Here is a 23,397-nt window from a genome sequence, read left to right as displayed (position 1 = left end):
AGTTCCAATTAATGTACACAGCACTGCTAGCCAGGCAATACTAACACACCAAATAACCTTTATTGAACACTCATAATGGTTCATTATAGGGCAGAAGTTTCTAGAAGCTCTACTTTCATAACTTAAGTTTACTTACTTATTTGCTAAAGGAGTAATGTGTAACATAACTGCTTTGAGAATGTTAGACATGGCTGATCAAAAACTTAATGTTTCTGGAACCCTGACACTTCAAGTAGTATTTAAAAAAACAGAGGAAAATACTGAGTTAGCGTAATGCTACAATTATATCCAATTTAACAATTGAAGAAGTACTGAACTATTCTATTTTATCTATATAAAAAAGTGCCCAAATTTGATGCATGATTTTCAGATTAGGATTAAGTCAAGAGTAGCAAGATTGGTTTTGCTGCAGGTAGATATTGGTTCTCACAGCATGTACTAAAAGGACCCTTTATAAACAGGCCTCTAGACAGTTTCAGAGATGCCACCAGAGAGCAGCAGTATCCCATGAGGAAAAAACAAACAAACAAAAAGGAATGAGGCTGCACTATGTAATTCATCTCTACACTGAAAAAAATGCATTGCACTAAGTCTTCAGCAAAGGACATTATAGGAATACAAGAAGATACCACAAGCAAAACTACAGAATGAAAAATGTCAATAACTGTGGAGGTAAATCCCAAGCCTCTTCTAAACCCAATGAGGATCTATTTTTTTTCATTTCTTTCTATATTACAGAATAAATATTTAATCACAAAAAAACGAATACCTCATACAGAGGTTACTAAGTCTATGGAAAAGTGAACAAGCTCTTACTAAAAAAGCTCAGGACTGTTTATCTATGCAGTACTTAAGATATTACACTCATGGGAAATGCAGAAATTCTAACAATCTACTTATCTTAAGACAGAAACAAGCTCAAGAAAACAAAAAAAAGCTTAATATTAAATAACCTCGATCTTCATGTTAGATCCATCACACGTAGATAAACGTGGTTTTCAACACAGAAAACTAAGTACTAATAAATATTAAGAATGATTCACTCAATTACAATTCACTACCTTCTTTTTGCTACAACTAGGAAAAGCAATGTTCATATCTTTGTTGCATTCTCAAATTCAGATTGCACAACATAGGTACTAATACTTTCTATTTATTAAGTATATACTTTATTCTTCAAAGAATTTTCTTGCTATTGTTTCTATTAGATGTCACAAATGGAGACCAAATTTACTGATTACTGATTTTTTTTTTCTTGCACCAGAGACCTAAGGTGGACCTTAGGACCTCAGATGATATTTTCTATTCTTCTTGTGGTGCATTTGGTTTGGTTTGTGTTGTCTTTTTTCTCCTTACCCACTCCAACCACCAGTTTGACTGACAATTCCAGTAAACAAGCTGGAAAACTAATATATTAGAGTCCCTGTCAACTAGCATAGAAACTGAGTGAAAACATGGGCCTCATTTATCGCTCATGGAGTTCTACATGCTTAGTGTTTATGTATTTCATCCTTAGTGAAATATACATAAGAGTAATTTTTCCACATTGCACTGGCACTGATTATTCTAAATGCTTTAAACATTTTTAGAAGACTTCTAGATCCTGAATCTTGCATCTGAACTATACTCACCAGTAGCAGCACTTAGTAGTACAAACAAGAAAACTAAGACTTTACAATAAAATAGTGTTCAGCAGCTAAAGAATTGTATTTTAAATAGCTATACTTTTATACATCACATTTTTTCCACAGCACCCAACAAAATAAATAATTTATAAATAACTATGTAGGCATACAATTTATAGTTCCATTTATAACTTATGTTTTCAAAGGCTGTTTGGATGCAAACTGAAAAGCAGGCACAGATTTTCTGCTACCCCTAAGGTAATACAGGTTAAGGGCAGCACAACAGCATTCTGAAAACAAGACTGGCTTTTAACTTTTGAACATTTTGTTATGGGATATACAAAAGTCACTAAGATTCTAGCTTGTTCTTGCCTTGTCTTGTTGTGGATAAAGAGAGAATAGTGTTTAATTTCTTAAACATGAAGCACAGAAACCAGTACAAAATTCATTGTATGTTTCTATGGACAGCAAATACATCATTACTGTAGAAAATCCTATTTGCCTTTCAATTGAAAACCGATTTGAAGCACTAAAATTAGTATACACCTATTTACATATCTATATCTACAGTACAGTAATTTATTATTATGAATTATAACATAGATTTAAATGATAGATTAGGAAAAAACCCAACCTGTTTCAGACTGCATTTCGGCAGCTCTTCCTTCCACTTCAGCAGGGACTGGTTCTGTTGACTCTGTTACTGCAAAAGTAATACATAACAAGTCAAGTAACAAGTACTTCCTCTCCATTTCTATATAATGTGTTAAATTATGATCTTAGAGACTGGTGAGTACTTCAAAAAAGCATTTTCTCTTAAGTAACCAGTGCTTGTTGTCACATTTCCCAGATACTTTTAATATCAAATCTTAGGTTCCTCAGAGAATTGACTTTTTGATCAAACAAAAGAATTATAAAAGAATAAAAGTCAAGAACAAAAATTCTTCTTCGTCCATTTCCTATTAATTAATTAAGCCCCTCTATTAATCAGTCTCAGATGCAGAGAAGCTAATCTTCTCTCCCCATATATGTAACACAAAAACAACTGCTATAGTTAACGTAACAATAACTAATTGGGTGAATGTGCATATTTGATACTAATCTGCACGCCCTAAAACTTTGTAATGTCTTTTTCACACTACATGAGTCAATCCAATAAAGTAATTACCACTCTCCTACAAGCCGAAGATGTTTAACACTCATATTTTTACCTAAAGTTCTTATCGGGTAGTATTTTTTTAATGTTTAACCTAAGTGCCATACCTTCTGTTGCCTCCCAGTTAAAGGGTATAAAAAGATTACCAGTCTCATTACTGCCTTCACTTTGATCTTCTGGTGTTCTAGAGGGTGGTGAGGGTGCTTTGCGCTTCATCCTCCGTAGAGAGTTCATGGAAGCTGTGTCACTGAGCGGCAGAGAACCTTTTCTGACTAATTCTGAAGGAGCCTAAGAAGGTAGACAGGGCAGGAAAAGGATTATTGGCAATGAAAGCCAGAAAAATAGCTCTTGTAATTATTCTCCAAAAGTATTTTATACTTATATATATTCGGGCAAGAGAGATTGTCCACCTATTACCAAACGTATTATGTTTCTCACCTTTTTTCTCCAAATTTAAAATAATAAAAGAAACTCTAAAAAATACTTTCTAGAGTAATTGAACATTTACATAGAGGTCCAAGACACAGCAGAAAAACAGTCAGCTGTTATGTATAATATAAAAGAGCATTTGTATCCCTTTATGCCCGACTAAGGCCATTCTACAAAACCCAAACAAGTCTCTAAAAGCAGCTAAAATAATTCTGAAAGAACGTTTCCTTCAGCTAGACACAACAGAAATGACACAGCATTTCCTTCTCTGTTCCTTCAACAGCATTCCTAATTAGACTATATATGTAACTAGTAGGATTTTGTTACTCTACTTAAAACACTTGAACTTTTACAGAAATTTCTCTAATGCCATATTTCAGAAGTGAAATATGTAAAGTATGACTGTCTTATCATAATATCTATTCATGTTAAATTGCAATAAATTGAAAAAAAATTATACTACCCATTCATGTTTAATTGTAATAATCCCCTCATATTATCATAGTAGAAGACAGTTCTTAATCTACAAAAAATCAAAAGCATTAAAAAAGAAATCAAAGATTACTTATAGGATACCTACTAAGAACTTCCCAATTCATATGATACAACAGTCCAATTGATCTTTAAATTGTTTTCTAAATACATTCCAATTCCAGCTGTAAATCTGCCTGCCACTTTTAACTGCGGTTTGCCTCATGCTGAAGAAACATCACAAAGGAGAATATCAAGTAGTAGAGATGGCATACATACGCCTACAATTTTCTGTTTCCTCAGATGATTCTTTCAAAAAGATCACTGACAACAGAATTGTTTACCATGCCAACATCCATGGAATAAAATATTTATCATTTATCAAGCTAACACGAGAAAAGGAATATGCATCTTACAGTAAGGAAGCTATTAAAGACAAAAAGCTAGAGTATTTGGTCTTATGTAATAAAATTATCAAGAAAATTACACAAGAAGAGATATTGGCACAAGTTGCCTGTGAAGCAGTGTTTGGCAGGTCCTGCTACATCTCAGCAGAACACCTGAACAAATAACCCGGGATGGTGAAAACCATCCTCTGAGCTGCCCTAGGGATACTTAGTCATCTGCTGTGTTATGTCCATGCTCAGTATCAGGTAATGACAGAGCCCTTAGATTCTGATATCCAAAACATTCACATGATTTTACTGCCAATCACTCTAACGCCAAAGCATCACATTCTTTACATCAAAGTGGGGCTTCAGGTTTTAAGGAAAAAAAACAAAGCACAAGGTGAAATGTTCTTTTAAGAACAGCAGAGGATATGGACATAGTACTCCACTCCTAATTAAAAATACTTGCATGACTGAATATTTTCTAACAAGTCAGATCCTGGATTAAAACTTCACATGCTTATAGTTTCTCATTCACAGTTCCCAAACAGTTCTACAGGAGAGTAAATTAACAGTATTCAGCATCTGAATTTTTGCAGGATGGAATGTCAGATTTAATATTACTTCTACAAACGAGGCTTTATTGTTATTAAATCATCTCCCATCTTGCTATTGGGTAGGTTCTATTTCTCTCCTTGTGGTATCTACTCTCCAGGCTGCAGCCCTTCCGTTCTGCACACACACACTGCTGCTCTGTTCAGAGGTCTGCACCCTCAGCTGCTCTGCACAGCCTCCCTCAGCTGACTCAGCTGGCAAGGAGCTCTGCGCTCATTTGCTCAGCCAAACAGATGTCACCAGAGTTCCACCTGCACAAGAAAGGCTGAATGTATGGGGGGGATAATGTTCTCAGTATAAGAGCACAAATGCTCCTAGAAGATTTTTATAAGCCTCTCTACCACCGCTTGCATTCAAAGAAATAAACGATTTGCAAAGAGATTTCGATAAAGTACTAAATGTTCCAGTTACAGTTCAAGTGCTGAACAGATTTTCTCAGGAATTATTCAACATATGAATATTAAGAGCTTTCAAATCCTAACAAAGACTGTAATGTGAAAATAGTACTTTAAACAGATGGAAAAAATAATGGTATTGAGACATATTTGACAAAGTTTTAGAACGTACATCTGGGCATTCATTTGTCGTACCAGCTGCCAATGATAACCAGTGCTTTACCAGTTGCACTTAATTAAAGTTCATGTTAGAATCCCTAAGGTAATTAAAGGAGAAACAGGAGTGAACACTTTCATCTTAACTTCCACAACAAAAAGAAGATTTCCACTTTTCACACTGTACATCTTATCTCGGAAAAAACAAGCGTGGAAACAAAACATTTTAGCCTTAATGTGTGCAGATGCATTTGGCACCAAATCCCACAGCAGCCTAAGCCAACGCTTACAGAGACCATTGCTTCCCACGTTCCAGCCTCTCTAGGCTATGGCAGATGTGGTGCCTGACCCTTCCTAGCATTTTAAAAAAGCAAAAGAAAGGCAATTAAATCTAGTTAGTTTGTGCCTGAAATAGAAGAAAAACGTTAAGTACTGGGGAAAGAATATAGTGGAGCATTTCCATGTGTTCGAAAGCATACCTCACAAAAATGATCACTATATATGTATTTTCATATCAGCAGCATCCCTTTTGTTCCAAGAGTAAGTAGGTTTAGAAGAGGCTACACAGGGGAATGGGATAACAAAGCACATTGCTAACCATACTACTAGAGCTCATTTCTTCCTTTTGTACAAGCACACAGAAACTGTAGCAGGAAAACAAAACAAAACAAAAAAAAATCAAAAGCAGAGAAACAAAAATATTGTATTTGCTCTGATAATAATGCACTCAATTTCCATTTCATGATCAAGCTCTCCAAAATACTCCAAATTAGTCTAAGTACTATGGATAAACCAATATACCTCCGCCCTACTGGAAAGAAAGAACATAAGAATACATTTGGAAAAACTCAGTTGAAAGCATTCTGTACGAAATACCAAACTTACCAATCTCTCCTACAATTTGTCTAAATCGTGCACATTTTCTCTAGCTCTAAAACTTGCTAGTACAAGAGTTAGATACAAAAAAAGGGGAGAAAGTCAGTTATTTGGTATATAGGAGACACAGATGGATGCAGCATCCACATCAATTCCAAATCATTTCAAAATGGTATCAGATGGTCTTCAAACAAACTTAAGTAAAAGACCACAGGCAGCCCTGAGCAATGCCATCCCACAGTGAGCACTGGCTCTATTGAAGATCTCCCAAGGCTCACCACGGCGATGCTGTGTCCCTGCTTTACTGAGCTTCTGGTCTAACTTCTCAAGTATGGAACTCACACCCCTCAGCAATCTTCCAAGTTGTTCCATAACAGTGACTAATAAACCTCTTCAGGAACACTTTATGCTTTAGTTGCTTCCTAACCCCCTTATTTTCCTCCAACTCCTCCTTCCTTTTCTCTTCTAACAGGGAGACTGGAGATTTCAATTTCTTCGGGAGTTACAGTTGAGTAAATAAAAGCAAGCTGTATTTCTACAGTTGAGATGTTCAATCCATCTTTTTGAATTGCACGTTTTGACTAAAAATCTTAATCCCTATCCAAGCATAGCTTACATACGCTTCTTTACAGTAACTGGAAACAGTATAAGGAGACAAACTTTAATGAAAAAAATACAAAGATATCCCTATTTACTTTTCATAAATAAACCATTTGGAAGAAAAATAGCAATTTAAGAGAAATGCTTCTCTTTTAAAAAACAGCTATTACTAGAATACTGCATCCACTTTTATGAAAACAGAAGATACACAGACTGGATTATATGTTTAAACTTGCTAGCTCTAAACATACTTCTGGCAAGAGCCATCTTGCCCAAAATTAGAACCAACATGTAAGGGAGGGATTTTCCAATTTGATTCAACATTGAAATTACTAGACAAAAATACAGTATTTAAGCTGTACTAGTCATCTTCTGTATCTAACAAAGAATGAGCAAATCATGCAACATAATTTGTAAAAGCTAGACTCTTACATCCATCATACTAATTTCTCACCTAAAAATAGGAAAACATCTTCAAAAACTGGTTTTGTAATTATTCTGAAATTGAGGTGGAAAAACTTTCATGTCAGAATGTAACTGTTCATGTAAAGAGAAAGCAGTTTCTTTTTTAAGAGAAGCAAAGAAGCTGAAGGAAGTAAACATTAAAACCCTTATATATATTCTGAGAAATTGAACTACAATACACTGTGAATTTCAAGAAAGAAAACAGTGAGAACACTATTCCCTTAAAGTTGGCTCGTTTCACTGTTGTCTAATGGCACTACTTTGGCACGTTGCTATCAAGACCAGCCAAGCAGTTTATCAAGGCAAAACTGATATTTCACTCTGTCTTTCCTGTGGATGTTAGAAAAGAGATTTGTCCACAATAATGCACACGCAAAAGATCATCCTTGTCCATAGAAGAAATTATGCATCCAGACTGCTGAATAAACTGAAGGCTTCAAAATTTAGGTATACTTAAAAGCAACATAGTGGGACACCGCAATAACAGCAAAACTCCCAGACATTCTGAGAGCCTAGCAAACACACCAATCAGCCTGGGTAGTAACCTGAACCAGACTTTAAATTGTGGCAGCATGACACACATTTTCAACAGTGGGGAGTAGAAAAGAGCAAATTTTCTATCATTTACAGTAAAATATAACTGTAATCTAGCGTGACTGTTGTACTTGCTGCATTACTAAGAAATAAATTGGACTAAAAGATTGTTTAGTCACTTAGGGTTGAAGAATTACTAATGCATTTGATACAGATAAAGGAGCACAATTATCAGCATTAACTTTCTTCTACAATGCTTATTTGTCTCATTTCAAATCTCGTATCTAGGATAACAATTCTTGAGATAAAAACTGATTCTTACTGTGCAATTAAAACAGTGCCCAATCTCATTTAAAACCTGCAAGTGGCACAGACAACATTTTTATCTAAGTAAAATTCTTTTATTAATAAATTTATTTTATGTTGTCCCTCACCTAACACTTCATTTTTAAGGGAACAGTTTTTTATTTTACAGTTAAGTGAAACCAGAATTCTCAACAGCTAGAGGTACCTTCTGTTTATTTTAGAGACTTCAGTGGAAGCTCTGAGAAACAAGCTGCCAAATCTTCCCATTGCCAGCACTACTCAATTTGTGCCCAGTCTATTGGTGGGTTTATGTTAGTGATGCTGTCCTACTATATTTTTTCTGTTCTCCTAGTTATGCATGTACAGTTTTGAAAATCAAGAGTCTGGATCATCCATGTGAAATAGATAAGTCTAGGCTGGAAGGGACTTCCAGACATCATTTGGTCCTACCTTCTGCTAAAAGTAAGGTCCCTAGGTTATTCAGGAGCCTACACGCTTCCCATTAAAGTGATTCTACCACCTCTCTGAGAAATTTATTCCATCATTCAATTGTTCCCATTGCAAAGAATTTTCTTCTTATACCTATGATTCTATGATTCTATGATTCTAATTCTACCTGAATGGAATCTCTCTGAAGTAACTCATGTCTGTAGGCTCATCCAGTTATCATGCATCCTTATGAAGAGGATACCTTCTAAGTATTAAAGAAGTGCAATTAAGGCAATAAATAGCCTTGTTTTTGCTAGAACATTAAGTTATTCAATTTTTAAAAATCGTGGTGTCCCTTCACTGGACCCTGGGATGTTTTTAATCTCTCCCTTGAACTGCAGGAACCAAATTTGGATGTAGTAATACAGTTATGGCCTAAAAATTATTAAGTACACTGGAATCAAGGTGGAACAATGGATCACACAGCGGGACTCCTTCCCGACACTGCTGCTTGAGATTACTCCTTTCCAGATGAAGACTTCCACATGAATCTTTGTTCAGTCTCACTGTTCCAGACTGTCATGATCTCTCAGAATGGTGGTTCTTCAGCCATAACTACATTTCCTCACACTTTATTGTCAACTGCAAGCTTATTGCACGTGCATTCAATTGCATTATCTAGGTTGTTTATGATAATACTTAACAGTTCCCTGACCAAGTTGAGCAATACATGTGCTCTTGCAGTCCACATTCGTTCAATGGATCACACTTAATGGAAAGTATGTAGGTTGTTCCGAAAGTAATGCTTCCTATTTACTTCCATGGAAACTACAAGAGATACAAGGACCACAATAACACTAATCAATGGAGCAAATTCTCTGCTACAAAACACTATTTTTCTGCATAGTCACTGATATTAGCTGTGCACTTCTGCAAGCAACCAGCAAGAGCCTGCATGCCACACTCATAAAAATCTGCACCACCACATGTGACCCACTGTTGCGCAGCTGCTATGAGGGCATTTTTGCAAGGAAAATGTTGCCCATGCAGTCCATTCTTCACTGGCCTAAGCAGATGGAAGTCAGAAAGCACCTGCCATATAGATCAGATTTGGTATGGTAGGACAGTCCAGCCAAGACTGGCAATGTGCTCCATGGTCTTCAAACTGATATGAGGTCTGACATTACTTTTTTGCAAGAGAAAGGTTATCCTCTTCTCTGGCGTGACTCTGGAAGTTCAAGCCTTCAGCTTAGTTAGCATCACGATGTAGAGGTCAGAGTTGAGAGTACGTCCGAGATCCAGGAAATCCATCAGGATCACACCTTTCCTATCCCAAAAGACAGTGCACATCACTTTACCCAGTGAGGGCTGTATCTTGAAGTTTTTCTTCAATGGGAAATTCGCATGTTGTCACTTTGCAAACTGCTGTTTCGACTCAAACTGGTGACACCACACCTCATCACAGGACAATGATGCAATATAGGAAACCATCACCTTCAGCCTCATATTGGTTCTATAGGTCCTGACAAACTTGCATACAGTATTCTTTCTCTTCCTGCATGAGCCTTTCTTGGACCCACCTGGTGCAAAATTTGCAATATTCCAACATTGCCACTGTTGTTTCCTATTGCACTGAAGCTGATATTCAGTTCCATAAACAGTTCCCTGGTCACAGTCCACCAATTTGCACCCATGAGCTAATCAAGATGCTATTCATTGTGGTGTGACAGCTGTGCATAGCTGTCAAAACATGAGTTGCCTTTCACATCACAATCGCCACTGCTGAAACGTAACACCCATAACCTCACTGTGCTCACATCCACTGTTTGGTCTACATAAATGTACAGCAAGAGTCAGTGAATGTCAGTGGGTGGAATTTTTTTCCTGCATGGTGGAATTGAATGACGCACCTTTGCTTCATATGCACCTCCACACCAGATGCCATTTTGCCAGACTGCCCCTCTGCTGCCATCTGTTGCATAGCCACAGAATGTTACGGAATACTGGCAGAAAGATTCAACCTCTACTGCCATACCACCAACATCTGCCTCTGAGGTTGTGGGCCAACATAATAAAATAGGAAGCATTACTTTAGGAGCAGCCCTTATAGGTAGTAAAATGACAAAATATTTTACATGAATTAATAAAATTCACAGTACACAGCAAATCTTCATACACACTTAGGTCCCAAGCTTTGCAGTACCCAATAAAAACACTGTAACAATCAAATCAGAATTAAAGAGGAGTCATTACAAGAGGATCTTCTTCATGAGTTATTCAACTTCTGTCAAATCACTTTAGATTAATAAAAAATGTTAGTATGAAATAATAAATCTAAGTAATTTCAATGAGTGACAGATTCAAACTCGGCAGTCATACATTACTGTTATTCGGAAGAGGATATTAATCATTAAAAGCATGTTGACACTAATAAATTATTTTCCAGAAAATTGAATTGAATTAGAAGACAAACACAATGAGGTAAAAAATAAAAAAACCTATTTTTTTCCAAAGTTCCTTTTATTAAAATACAAAAAGAAATCTTTGTCTTTTACTGATAAAACTTTTCAGCAAGATGCAATACACAAATTCAGAACTTATGTTAAACAGTGCTCTCTTGTGGTCCTGTGCATCAGTGAATGAGCAAATCAACATTTAAACAAAGTCACAGCTTGAAATTTCTTTTTTCTCCAAGTCTAACAAACAATAAATCCCTCAGACTTGCATTTTATTTAGTTCTACAGTTTCTCTCTTTAGCATGCCAATAACCTCATTTATTGGAGACCATCTTTAGATTCTGGTTTTAAAGCAAAAAAAAAAGAAAAAAAGAAAAAGGGGAAAAAAAGAAAAAAAAGTGATCCTCAATTTAAAATTATAGTTTTAGTCTTAAGCTTTAATTTGAGTTTTTAACTGGCAATAGAGGTAATATCTTAACATTGCATAATGTCTCATTTTTTCCCCAAATTCTGTTGGCTCAATTTCTGCAGTGCAATGAGTATATGGGTAACTTAATACAAGCTTCAATTAAGTACATCCTCATTCCACTAAAATAAAACTTCAACTTGTTGGAAGCACAAGATTCTTAAGACTCCTTCCCAAGATTTTCAACTTTTTTGAATAGCATAATGAACAATCTACTCTTTATCATATTTAACTGAAATACTAAAAATGACAGGAAAAAAATCAGTTACAGAACATGCTAAAATGAGACAATGTAAAAAAAAAAGTAAAATATCTGTGTAAACTATTCATGTAAAAAAGTTACTTAATCATCTAGAAAAGCAAGAAGGTCCTCACAGCTTATATAAAAAGTTTGGTTTGCTTTTTCAGAATAGATCAGCTACTTTGGATACACGACATGAAGACTAGAAAAAATGCATCTTCCAATTTCTGTAGTTATTTTCCAACTAAAATTTTCAAAAGCAAGTATTACAGCTTTATTTCCATTAATTTCAAGCTTCAGGAGATACATAACAAGATTATCAATGTTATCAGTTCTAACCTTCTTGGTTTAGGAGAAGTGAAACAAATGCAACTAACCTGTTCATTCCTATCAAGGCTGTTATATTTCACAATATCAGATTCAGTCCTGACTTGTGTAAGTTCCTGGGGGGCACTCTGAGAATTTGGCATAGGTGGTAGAGGAGCTCTCCGTTTTTTCGGCATTTCAGATGGCAAAGTGTTTGAATCATACTGCTTGCTAACAGTGCTAGATCTCGTGGTAAATGCTGGCCTTGGCTTGCTCATTAATGGAGTTGCTGGGGCACTGGCAGTCTTGGGATTTGGGTGAAAGAAAAAAAAATACGTTACTTAAACTTTCTGGAAAACATTCAACAGTACTGATGGCTCAATATGATTTTTTTTTTTAAATAAAAGTTCTGCTTATACAAAGTTATATCTTACTTGTTCTCTTTTTTTCTTGCTTCGTTGAAAAAAGCTGAAAAACCCTTTGTTTTCTTTCTCTTTTAGTACATCTGAGTTTTCAGATATGCGATGGGAGTCTAAAATAAGAGACAATAGTTCTAGATGTTATTTACTGCACACATTATTTCTCCTGCATTCTTTCTTTTTCACTGTCTGTCATAAGCCTTCTGGAGGAATATACAGAGCTCACCACAAATCACTTATATTAATAGTTTTTCTAAAAGCTGCAAAATGAACAGGTTTCCTACCATCAGTGTTCTTCCCCTCTTTCTCAGAGCTCAGAATAGATATGTTTCAGCTGCTATTAATACCCCCAGCACTTACCCCAGCCATCCTACTTGTCATATGCTACAGTTCATATGACAAAGGCTATGGGAGGGAAGAGAGCATCAGCCTCTCCAGTTCACAATTCCTAAAAGCTTAAATACATAGCACAGAGCAAAGCAGGGCAGGTCAGGTACAGGCCTCCACATGGTATGAACCACTGAAAGACCTGATAGGTGCTGCACATGTAACTGGCATGGCAGTCATGGTAAAGATAATCAGATCTTGCAGAATTTATCCTGCTTTACATGCCCTCATTCACACAGACATTTTGTAAATATAGATGCTGTCTCTCTATAGTTTTTACTAGATTTTATTTTCTTAAGGAAATCCCATTGAATGCAAATGCAGTAGTAACCAACAGAACAGTAGCAACACCACTAGAGGGCTAGGATGAATGAGTATAAGTTTTCAAACAATCGAAGTAAAACCATACACAAATACTTCATACATAGTTGGGTATATACATTTCTATTTCTTTTTTTATATGCATTTATGATAGGTTAGAGATAATTGCTGAAGTCACAGTTAAGCAGATGTTATTACAGGAGAGGACAATAATGTCATGTAAGTTCTACAGTTTTGCAGCCTATTTCAGTGAGGCCTACCTTTCAAAGATGGCAAGTTTAAGTCAACTGGTGATGCGGCTACAAGAAAGACAAAAAAGACAGAAAACGTCAAGCTAAACCAAGAATGCAGTTATAAGTTACAAACACAGAAAACCAAGCTGAATCTTCAATGTTAGGAAAAATAACTGCAGTAAAACAATGCATATCTTTACTACTCCATGCAATATGCAATTTAAGAGTGAGTCTGAAGACATACAATGCAGACTGCAACGCAGATTGCATGGAGAGAGGCTCTGTTTACATTTCTGAAGAGGAAAACTAGTACATAAAAGAGCTTGCGCTATGAGCTTTAGATTGCCCATAATTTGAAAACCAGAAGGGAACGTATAATGAAAATATAGTTTGAATAAAACATGATTTAAATTGTTACATAAAGGCACACCTCACCATTTACTTTCATGAAGAAAGCTGAAAATTCAGAGCTTTTAAGTTGTATGCAAAATGAAAATGCTGAACTACTTTGTATTGAATGAGTTGTAGTATATCTGAACTTCCTACTGGGGCACTGCCTTGTGGGAAGCGTGCATTCCCTTGCATCCTTTCCTAAAGATTTTTGGCTGCTATTTCATTCAAATGACACACAGTTTGTGCTGCACCAAAGGCAGCTCTGCCGGTCTGTAGAAGAAAGTGGCAGTCAGACAACAAAGATAATTCACTGTGGGTGCATGTAGTCCAAGCAACACGTTTAGGCAACATTTTTCCCATGACAAAAAAAAATATTTTGTTATCGTTTTCTCCATGGAAAAGAGGCATATTTTCCAAACCTGACATTCTCCTGCTGTTCAAGATAACTGGCCTTTGGGAAGTAATTTTTAATCATGGTACAATAAAGATAGGCTTACAGCTATAGTTAAAACCAGGAATAGAATGTGTGCACAAATATAGGCAAGTTAGATAATATAGCTCCTGTTAAATCATGATTTAAAAGATAATTATTGTTCCTTCGTGATCTATATGTGAAATTACCAAACAATACTAAAATATTAAACTGAAAAGCATTATCAAAGTATTCTAACATTTCAAAATTTTAGAACTACATTTCTGATATTTTTGTTCTCAGCACATCATGATCCTATGCATTCTCTACAAGCTAAGGAAAATACAGAATTGTTGGTATCTTTTGAGAAAAGGCAAGAGAAAGGAAGAATTTTTTTTTTTTTAAAGGATGCCTTGTACTTTGCCACCCTTTGCTATTTCCTTGGGATAAGTAAAGGCACACTTGTTCCAGTTTCAGTTTTGGGGGAGATGAATTAAACACATCCTGAATTGTGAGAAATTAATTTCTTGATGAGTTTTTCTATTAAAAAAAAAAACAAAACAAAATCAAACCCACTCATACCAAAGCAAAAAGTATAATTACATAATATTTCAGTAGTGTATATTTTCTATAATAAGAACTTACCAAAGTTATCTTCAGTTTTCTTACCTCTACTAATATCCATGGCATATAATTCTCTTAGTCCAAGATCATTAAGAGATTTTGTCAGATCAAGGGCTTCTTGAGACTGATAATTCTTCAGTAACACAGTGTGTGAAGGATCAAATTCACATTTACTACAGATAATTGGTACGAGCTCCTGAAGCGGTGAATGTGGACTAACTCTTACTACTGTCTTCTGTGTCTTCTTGTAGTTTATCACTACCCTTACTGTTTGCTAAAGAGAACAGAGTTCCAGTAAATATCCTGCACAGATTCTGTAACAACCAGCATTTCTGTAACAGTCTTACAGTAATCACAGGAATTCTCATTAGGGCCATATTCAATGTTATATATTCAGTCACAGTAAAAGAGAAACTAAGAAATCATTTGTAATTCCTTTTTACCCAAGGAAAGGACACTTGAAATAGTCTGCTCCTTTAGCACCTGTCATTTGTCTGTCCAGTAGGGTACACAACTGGACTAGGATGCCAAACCAGGTTACATTAAGTAGCTAGAGAAGACAGCAAATGAGCCATGAGTATGTGCATGGCATGCGTGCATAGGACAGAAGTTAAAAGGGCAGTTGAAGAGCCCCCCGACCTTGTGTAAGTGCTTTAGATAGATTAAAACAAAGAACCCACAAATAGCAACAACAAAAAACTACAATATTCTTCTATATTGACAGAGAAGGACAGACAGGCAACTCCCAGAAATTGCTTTAGTACTTCTAAAAGCCCCTGATTTCTTGAGGGTATATTAAAAAAAAAAGAGCAACGTAACAAGAAAAAAAACTGTAGTATGTAACAAAGGAAAGTGAACATGTATTTAGAGAGTGTATGGGTATTATATTGTATTTTTTTAATATCCATATCTCACACACAGCATGACAGATGTTACAAGTTGTTGATTTTCAATTTGTAGAAGGCTGTATTCAACCACACTCCATCTTCAAAAATGTTCAGATGGACACTAAGGCATAGAATCTCAAACAATATTGTAATGTTTCTTTCTTTTGGCAGCAAAGATGCTTGACACAACAAATTAAGACATATTTTTACTCAAAGAAGAGGTCATCAATAATGCACTGACAAGCTTTTCACAGGGGTGCATAGTGAGAGGATGAGAAATAACAGGAAAAGTTGAAACAAGAGCTATCAGCTTAACTTGTTGAATACAATATACAATAATAATTCTAGTTTCTCAATAGACTATAATTTCAGTCCTCACCTCTGGTATCACTGGAGCAGGTTTCTTCTTATCCATTTGTTTTGGCTTTACAATCACCTTTTCCACTTCAAGCATTCCCACTGGTGTATTAGGTTTAAATTTAATCTGGCTGTTTTCTGCTGATACCAACTCTATAGTATAACTTGAGGGGTTTAAATGATACTGTGCACAGAGAAAGATCAGCAAGTCCATCATGGGCTTCCTGTAAAATACAAATGAAACAGTCACAACAGATGATAATTAAGCAGGCTATTAAAGCATGACACAAAGCATTTACCTTTCCATTTTAAATTTTATTTTTATTTTAAATGTTTTCAATTACAACAACAAAATTAACAACAAAAATGATTTTTTTTAAAAAAAAAATCACTAAAATGAAACAGGTTATACAGAAGCATAGCAAGAGCTAGAGCAAAGGGGGGCATTTTTGCTTATGTGAAGTAATGCTTTCCTGGGACCAGCATGGAGATGTGGATTAGCCACCTCATTTGACTTTAGGGGGAACTGCAGTACTTGTGATGTCAGTCAAGAACAGTTTTCTTCCAAAGCTTAAAATTTTGACAGCTATTCCAAGGTTACAAGAGACAAATTTACAGAAATTCTGAGCATGAGCCATGTGGAAGAAGCAGGTGAAATGAAGTTTGAGGAAGTCACCTTTTAAGGATTTAGGGTTCACAAAACAAGAGCCATGCATTTAATGCAGATGAAGGGGAAGAAGCTAAATCACAGGACAGTAGTTGAATCCCATTTCTTGATAAAATCTGTGTGATGCAACAGATGTCCTTTTCAGAATGAACCATGTCAAAACACATTCTGCATACATGATCACTATCAGTATGCCCTTTGCTCTTAGTGAGCAGTGAAAAAAAGCACAAAACAGCATATTAAGATAGGCTGAACACTCCCAGTTGCTACCAGAATGAATTTATTAAAGTTGTATTTTAAACAGAAGTATCATAGAAATGTTAAATGCACTGAAGATAAGGAGAATATAGTAACTTAGCATGCTACAGCAACTAAATACGGTTATAGAATTATCAGGTCACTAGAGCACAACGGTCCTAATTTTTGGAATTGGATAATCATTTGTAAGGAGAACTTCATGCAGACATCCTCCACATCTCTCAATTACAGCTACAAACATGGAATATATCACCTACTTTGTCTCTCAAGGATATTTTGAAAATAATATAGAAGTTTGAAGCAATCAAATGATACGTTGAAAAGAATACTGAAGTGTCTAAGTGAAAATTAATGCAAGACTCTACTAGTACGGCTTTATCAAAAATCTTAAACTCTACATGTAATCTTATAACAGATAGAAGTCTTCTGGTAGCATGACAAAATGTGGAAACAGATATAGAATCACAGAATGGCCTGGGTTGAAAAGGACCTCAAGGATCATCGAGTCTCAACCCCCCTGCTGAGTGCAGGCTCACCAACCACTAGACCAGGCTGCCCAGAGCCACGTCCACCCTGGCCTTGAATGCCTCCAGGGACAGGGCATCCACAACCTCCCTTGGCAACCTGTTCCAGTGCGTCACCACCCTCTGCGTGAAAAACTTCCTCCTACTGTCTAACCTCTCCTGTCTTAGTTTAAAACCATTCCCCCTTGTCCTATCACTATCAAACCATGTAAGCAGTTGTTCCCCCTCCTGTTTATATGCTCCCTTCAAGTACTGGAAGGCCACAATGAGGTCTCCCCAGAGCCTTCTCTTCTCCAACCTAAAAAAAAGCCCAGTTCCATCAACTCTTCTTCACAGGAGAGGTGTCCAGCCCTCTGATCATCTTGGTGGCCCTCCTCTGGACCTGTTCCTGCGTCTTTCTTGTACTGAGGGCCCCAGGCCTGGACGCAGTACTCCAGATGGGGCCTCATAAGAGCTGAGTAGAGGGGGACAATCACCTCCTTCTTGAAGATACTGAAGATATTTGAAGATATCTTCAAAGAGTCATCAAGCTAAGCGGAATCCTAGATGACAAAGATTATGAATATATTTAGACATTAAGTATGCATTTTAACAGACTTTTTGTACAATCCAGTTCTACAAAAAGAATTAAGAATGGTTGAAGCTTAGAAATTATTGCAATACTACTTTTTCCCCTTTAATAAATCCTAGAATCTACTTCCTATTTTCACCTGTTCTTAAAGAACATGCTGTGCATCCCTTAAGCAACCTGTCTTCTAATTTCTAGCAGCTCAGTTGGACTCCCTCGTGCACATACTGCTCCTTCTGTTTCAAGAGAAAGCTTCTGCCTGGTTAAGCAGAGGAAGAGATTCCTCGCCTCAGGAGAAAAAGGCAGGTGGAATAATGAAACCAAAATCCATAGAAAAACAATGCTCTATAAGGAGTCAGAAAACAGCTATAAAATAGTCTGAAAAGATATAAAAGAATGTAATAAACTCCCACACTCTCATCTAGATGATTTATATCAGCCTGAGGATACCATGAGATATGAACTGAGGATTAAAAAAAAAAAAAAAAAAAAAAAAACCAACAACCCTGTTCTTTCATTTATACATCACTTAAAGAGAGAATTTATTTCAGTTCTTCACTCTCATACAACACAGCCTGCTCCGATTAGAAAGAAGGACTACTCTATTTCTCTTACTTCTAACCGTTAACAAAACAATTGCATCCATCTCACTCACTTTTATTAGAGATAATAAGAAACTGGAAACGCACATTTCACTGGGGGTGGGCTGGCATGGGAGAAGGCAGCCAGAGAAGACACGTCAACCCCAGAAGTACTGTCCACCTTCTGGTTACCAGGCCATCCAAGAAGTTACCCATGACCTTTTCTTCCGGTTATTTTTTATGCACCAACTAGCTTTAAAAGGTGCCTTTCCTCTGGTTTTCAGCTGCAGGAGCAACGTAAGAATGCTGAAGATGAGCAGGATAGGAATTCACAGGCAAAGCTCACAGAAAACCCTTCTGTGGAAATGCACCATGGCGAAGGGGGCAAACCCTCACCTTAACCTGTCACAAATAGTGGCAGACCAGTGAGAAACACAGCTGCTCTCAAACAGGCAGGCACATGCAAATTAGTACATAAAAGCAATGTTTCGCTGTAAATTTGCTTTCCATTGGTACTTCCAAAAACAACTTGTGTGACTGGAGGATGTCAGACTTTAAGTTCCCCCACTCTGTTGGAGGCCAAGATACCACCCACAAATGCTTTACATTTCCTTAGAATGATACAAAAAACAAATCTTTTTTTGTAATCACATTCTCCAAAACTCATAAAATTACTTTTTGCTAAAGCCTTCCAAGAATGAAGGTACAGGAATACATATAATGCAGTGAATTTTACAGCTTTCAGAATTAGTAAAACTAAGAGGTGCCCAGCAGCTGTCTCGTCTGATGGAGTTTATTCATTTTATTTCAGTAACATGTCTATTTGCAATTATTTAAACTCATTACATTACTTAGTTTTCTGGAAATCTCTCATCATGAGTATTCCTGCCCTCCTCCATTCCTTACCTGTTTTCCTCTGGTTGTTTCCACATGACTAAATGACAGTAAGAAATGGCTAACAGTTGTCTGATTTATGATGAACTTCCATCTAGAATGCATCAAACTATGTTAAGTATATAGCATGTTCAAAACTAGCCATTAAAGATGTCACTTTAAATACTGGATCAAGTGTTTAAAGGAAATATGCATCAAGTTTCTACATTCTGCTTGCTATTTTTTTTAAAGTATATATTTCTACGTAATCAAGTTTTAGAGGCAAGTCTTCCCATCATGAGAATAATGAGAAACACCAGCAAATAGACATAACTCTGTTAATAGCCACCAAAAATATTACTAGGTGGGGCTGGAAGATGAACAAAAATAAAAATAAATACATACATAAAATAAACCTACACGCAGGCAGTTTTGCTTCCTGTAAATCTCTGATTACTTAAGTCTGTAGCTCCCTGTCTAAAGTGTTTATTAATGCTATTCTCTAAAAAGAAAAAGGTATTTGTTTGAGAACAACAAAAAATACCAAACCTTCCAGAACGGGTTACTAACAAATGTAAGTACAATAGCTTTTGGAAAGTAGGGCAACACCACAAAGCTTGCTATTCACCGTACAGAGTAAACCAACAGTTCGCTAAGCAAACCCTAATGACTGGAAATACTCAAGAAGGGATCAAATGGAAACTCAAAGGGCTGTAAGGAAACAAATTCAGCCAAGCTAAGGTCTGTCTGAAATGCGTCTGAAACTAAAGCCATAAACATGCAATCCAGGAAAACTATTCAATGCACAATTTCCAAATACATTAACTGTAAGTTAGTTTACTATTGTGTACAACTGAAACTAATAATTAAAAAAAAAATTAAAAATCTTCATTAGTTCCTTTCTCTGAACCACTTACCTTCCCACATAATCACTGCTCCTCCCATGACTTTTTTGAAACAAATAATAGCCGTTTGCTCAGAACACCATGAGAAACCCTTCAATTTTGAATAGATGAAATGAATCACTATCACCACCAACTACAAAATACTGATTGGTGTCTAGGCTTAAGTAAGAGAATCCACACAACAAACCCTCTGCCAGAAGTTTCAAAATGAGGAATGAGCTATTATTTCAGTCCTCCTTTCTCTTCTCAGTCTCTGTTTTTTACTTTAGTTGTCCATAAAACAACTCAAGGATCCAGAACTACACTCTCTTGAAATCTTTTTCTCTAAAGCCGGTTTAGATACATTAGATCCACTTTGATCAGCCACTGCATACCACTCACGAAGGATATTTACCTACGCAACATCTTGTTCCTGCTATCCACTATTCCAAACCAGGGAAAAAACACCCCAACTTCATCTGAGAACAGTGGAAACGTTTCTTGCAGTGCATGGCTATACAAATCCCCATTTCTCTTGTCCCCCAAAAATGAGATATAAAAAAAGGTATTTCCACCTCCAAAGCTTTCAAACTGTCCACCTCTGGTTATGAACAAGAAAGACAAGTCAGCAGATTATCTATTTATGTCATTTTCAGTGGGTTCTTGCTTATCTGTCTACAAAATACCATCTTCTAGACAAAGCAAAGCTAGAAGAAAAGATGCTTTGAAATCTATTTCACAGTGACGTGCAGGTCCTGCACAGTATTCCCCTTCATTCTGAAGGAGCCTGGGAGTGCTAAAACACGTTATTCCTGAGTACCATTTAAGAAATTGATACAAAGTCTCACTGATGAAAAAAATAAAATAGTAACCAAAGGATATTAAAACTGATTGGGAAATGTCTGTACTTCCCAATAAGCCTATCAGTCCTGTCTTAAACACTAATTAAATCCAATGTAATCTGAGTGAGGATACAAGCAATGTTCCTTTCTGGCACTCTGCTCTGGGGAAAGCAAGATACAGAGCATGTGGTACTCACAATCATGGATGGGAGTGAAGAGAAGGGGGAGAACTGCTTGACAGTGTGCATATCGAGTCTCATCTTTAAGAAATTTAGAAAATAGAAGGAGCCACATTTATAGACAGAAATATTCCTTGCTGTAAACTCGCTAGCAGAGCACTTGTAAAGTATCACAGCAGTAACCAATTATTTCTGAACATCTGTTTTTAAGAAATATAACATCAGAATTAATTTGTGCTGAAAAATCAGATGGAGTCTCAAGAAAAAATAATAATAATAATCCACAGAAGTTCATCCATCTCAGCTCTGGTATTTGATATCTAAAAAATGACTTCATCAACTCTAGCAAAAGACAAAGCATGCGAACAGATTTGAGCCACAACAGCCGCTACCTCTCATTATAACGTGAGGTGGGTGTAACATGTTTACATTACTCAGCACAGATCTTTTCAGCAAGAATAGAGCATTAATTACCTCAGTGGGTTAAGTCCCAGGATTTATGATTTCAACTCATCAGTCAAAAGTGACTTGGGAGTTACATGCACAATCCATTTCATCAATTAACAGACTGAAATATTTATTCCAAATTAAAACCAAATTCAGCAAAACATATTTATTAAAAAAAAGTTTTCCAAAGCTGTAAATAGAAGCTTTCTTTGAAACATTATAGATTTTGTATGAAATGATGATTTTTAGGACTCCTAGTAGGCAGTAAGTGGTGGTGCTGAACACATGACCTTGTAGCTTAGTAGGAAGCAGAAAGATCTAATAAAGAAAAAGCATACCTGAAAATTCAGTGCATCACACAAATTAGCATTTTTTCTAGAGATCTGCTGTGACAAGAAAGAACTACGGGTATGGCTATGCATCCTTATGGGTGCCACACAGACCTTCTTCTTCTTCTTCAAAAAAACAGTCTTCCTAAAAGGTAGGTAAAGTTTCTGTTTCCAAATCTACTCAAAAACATTCAGGCTTATAAAAAATTGTGTGTTTTACAGAGTGGGTTAAGCCTGGATAAAGGCTGAAGTAAACTTAAGTAGGAAAGGAAAATTAAACAAAAACATCATTCCATAAACATACCTTCCATTAACCGTAGTGTATTTGATCACATCTCCTGGCAGGACCACTGACAGTTCAATGTCTTTATCAATTACATTCTCCTTCTGTTCCATGATTATGTTGGCTGATTCTGTGTCATCAAATGGATAATCAGCGACCGTTTTTGCTTCAGATGGAGGAGGAGGTGCTTTAGCTTTTCTTCTGAAATAAATGGATAAAAATTAATAGTCAAACATTTGATTCCAGACTTGCAAACTAACAAGTCTTAGACAGGAATGAATCATGCTTAATTCTTTTCACTCATGGCATTTAATCAGTATGTACAAGGAAAGGATTTGAGAATATTTTACACTTATGGTCAGTGGTGACAGAAGGTAAATATCCAACAAATTAAAATATCTATCTTATCAAATAAAAATTAATTAGTTTTTAGTACAGTAAGTTTAAATACAAAAATCCAATAATGCAAGTCCAAAACTAAAAGTTTTTGTTATTTTTTTTAATGTATATTTAAATGAACTGTTTTTCTTCTCCTCAGTGGTATAAGAAGTTAAGACCTTATTTGACTGCTCTCCAAACAGACTTGCTGGATCGGTATAAGCAGAAATACTGTACGACACCGTACGTAGCCAAATTGCACTGCATATTTAATCTGTTGGATAGATAGACATGGTAATACTCATAGTTCTCCTCTCCAATTTTTTCTTTTGATTATTACAATCCTTTAAATAAATTCTACCAACTCTAGTCTATTTGGTTCTATGCAGTAATAAAATAGCAGTACTATTGATCTTTCCTGACATTTCAATCACAAACTGTTTTCACGTTTTCCCGTCACCTCTGTTGATTTCCTATTTTTATTTTCTTACTTTTCTTCCCTGTCTCATTTCTCATACACACACACAAAAACCTTTGCAAAACTTAAATTAAAAAAAGGAACACTTTCTACATCTCAGTCTGTTTGTGTTATGGTAAATTCTGAACACAGGGCTCATTATCTACAACACACAGTAC

The 23,397-nt window shown here is 36.1% G+C and overlaps 1 protein-coding gene across 7 annotated transcripts in view; it reads right to left on the bottom strand.

The window, feature by feature from the left end:
- The window catches only part of COBLL1 (cordon-bleu WH2 repeat protein like 1), an 84,228-nt gene that overhangs the window by 15,955 nt on the left and 44,876 nt on the right, over nt 1-23,397 (bottom strand). For all 7 annotated transcript variants that reach the window (XM_021398787.1, XM_021398785.1, XM_021398790.1 and 4 more), the window contains 8 exons: nt 22,405-22,584; nt 15,971-16,172; nt 14,750-14,978; nt 13,303-13,341; nt 12,350-12,447; nt 11,987-12,220; nt 2,928-3,069; nt 2,260-2,328 (listed from right to left, as the gene is read on the bottom strand). In XM_021398787.1, the coding sequence (XP_021254462.1) occupies nt 2,260-2,328; nt 2,928-3,069; nt 11,987-12,220; nt 12,350-12,447; nt 13,303-13,341; nt 14,750-14,978; nt 15,971-16,172; nt 22,405-22,496 (1,105 nt within the window). In that variant the 5' untranslated portion in view covers nt 22,497-22,584. The remainder of the gene's footprint in view (nt 1-2,259; nt 2,329-2,927; nt 3,070-11,986; nt 12,221-12,349; nt 12,448-13,302; nt 13,342-14,749; nt 14,979-15,970; nt 16,173-22,404; nt 22,585-23,397) is intronic.

This window comes from Numida meleagris, chromosome 5, assembly GCF_002078875.1.
Source record: "Numida meleagris isolate 19003 breed g44 Domestic line chromosome 5, NumMel1.0, whole genome shotgun sequence".
In the NCBI taxonomy this organism is placed as follows: domain Eukaryota; kingdom Metazoa; phylum Chordata; class Aves; order Galliformes; family Numididae; genus Numida; species Numida meleagris.
The sequence above is the reverse complement of the archived record's forward strand: the minus strand, read 5'-3'. Positions and strand labels throughout refer to the sequence as shown.